Source organism: Acomys minous (genome assembly GCF_964271855.1).
Source record: "Acomys minous genome assembly, chromosome: 5".
Classification (NCBI taxonomy): Eukaryota; Metazoa; Chordata; class Mammalia; order Rodentia; family Muridae; genus Acomys; species Acomys minous.
This window is the reverse complement of record NC_140494.1, coordinates 114,157,969-114,159,880: the sequence shown is the minus strand read 5'-3', so window position 1 is coordinate 114,159,880 and position 1,912 is coordinate 114,157,969. Positions and strand designations below refer to the sequence as shown.

Sequence of the window (1,912 nt, the reverse complement as noted above, 5' to 3'; positions counted from 1 at the left end):
GAGTTCGAGGTCACTAGCTTTCAGCGGAGAGTTCTACGCTAGCCTAGTCAGGGCTCCGTAGCAAACCCTCTCTTCCCGTAAATTATTCTCCCCCTCTCTAGCCCTGTCCGTTTCTTCCCCTCTAGCCCTACACACCTCTCTCTGTCTCTCGCCCTTGAGGACTTAGAAAGGACATTTAGTGTATTTTCTGAGCGTAGAACCTGCGTTGCTTTTACTTTTGGAAGAATTTTGCCATTCCTTTAAGTCCTCAGTTGAACACGGAAGGACGGGAAGAGGTGGCTGGCGAACCGGGCTGTGCAACTGGATCCAAACTGTTCCCCTGGGGGAGGGACCCAGGGGACTGGATCAGTTGCCCCACCTATGGCAGGTAACCCGGCAGCTGCGCAGAACAGGAGGCAGCATTGGTCCCGGGAACCTCTACCCACGCCGCCAGAGCTATCGCTTAAGGCGCCGCCGCTACCGAGGCACTGACTACAGCCGGGATCACACACAGCCACCCAGAGCGCAAAGCGCGCGCCTATTGGCGCCTGGGGATAGTGTAGGGAGGGAACCAGGGTATGGCTTTCTCCTGAGCCCAGGACCAGTAGGTCACACAAACCTCCCGTGACACACCCTGAAGCGGGTCAAAGGGTTGGAAGAGGTACCCGGGAAGGAGGTACTGTCTCTGGGGCCTCACCCTGCACTTGCGTCCGTCCACTGTCTCCTCCTCGAAGCCCTCTCCGACCTTGAAGTTGATCTCAGTGGTGCGCACCGTGGTGGATGTCTTGATGTAGAACTGATCCCCGTCCTGGCGGATCTCCACGTGCGGCTTGGACGCAGCCGCCACTGCCACCTTCCTCAGCATGGCGTTCACACCTGCGCAAGGAAGCGCAAGCTCAGGTCGCCGGTCCTCACCCACTGGGTACCCACCTTCCCAGACCTGTTTGGTACTCCCCAAATCCTCTGGCTTTAGATGGGGCTCTTAAATTAGTACCACTTGTCTCGTCTCTATCCTCTTTTCTCTTCGAAAAGAGAAACTGAGGCTTAGAGACCGCAAGTGGCTTTCCAGAGCTACCCAGTGTTTTCATAGCAAGATCTAGTCTCAAACAGCCTCCAGTTTAAAGTCTCTGCTCCTTACTCTGATCTAGCACAAGATAAAGACGGAACCGTCGAGAAAGGCGCCAAATGTCCAGCAAACGTTAGTTGAACCGCTGGGGTCCGGAACCAACTCCTCTACCATGGAGGCGGGGACGGGGCCGGGAGGGGGAAATCGCACAGGAAACAGAGAGATTCATCACTCCACAGACTCCCTCTTGCCTGAATCTCCCCGGGGCACCCTCTCTGGGACAAGGGTACCTCGCAACTGCTTCTAGCCGACCAGGCACACCCACCGCACCAGCTTACCCAGCGCCTTGAGGAGCTCGTCAAAATTCTCGCTGCTGCGCATCTTCCAGGTACCAGCGAAGTTGGGCATGGTGACGGCGGAGGCGGCGCGAAGGCAGCGGCAGGTACCCACCTCTTCTGCGGAGCGGTAACACTCGGCGGCGTTGCAGAGAGACTGGCGTTCTGTGCCCAGCCGCACGCGCCTTGAGTCACTAGGGTAGCGCCCCCCATCCCCGCCCCCTTCTGGGGCCCCGCCCTCAGGTCCCGCCCCTGCCCTGCGCGCTCCCGAGGGTGTGGGGTGGGGTAGAGGTGGCCTACTAGGGGTGAGCCCAACTCCCCGCCCTAAAGAGACCCTCGTCATTCTTCATCTTCTCAGCTGCCAGTGATGGAGCTTGGAACTCGCTCTCTCCTGGCACCTCCTCCACCACACCGCCCACATCCTGTTTTAAAATGGGTAGTGGGAGAGATTTTAATGAAGCCAAGTCGTCCTGGAGGAGATATATGAATCTAGCTAGGTAGTGGGGACTCAGGGATCATGACATCATTTCTT

The 1,912-nt window shown here is 57.7% G+C and overlaps 1 protein-coding gene across 1 annotated transcript in view; it reads right to left on the bottom strand.

The window, feature by feature from the left end:
- The window catches only part of CRABP1 (cellular retinoic acid binding protein 1), an 8,480-nt gene extending 6,914 nt beyond the window's left edge, over positions 1-1,566 (bottom strand). Inside the window, exons 1-2 of the mRNA XM_084781652.1 lie at positions 1,384-1,566; positions 677-855 (exon numbers count right to left, since the gene is read on the bottom strand). Of these exons, the coding sequence (XP_084637778.1) occupies positions 677-855; positions 1,384-1,453 (249 nt within the window). The 5' untranslated portion in view covers positions 1,454-1,566. The remainder of the gene's footprint in view (positions 1-676; positions 856-1,383) is intronic.
- Between the last annotated feature and the right edge of the window lie 346 nt (positions 1,567-1,912).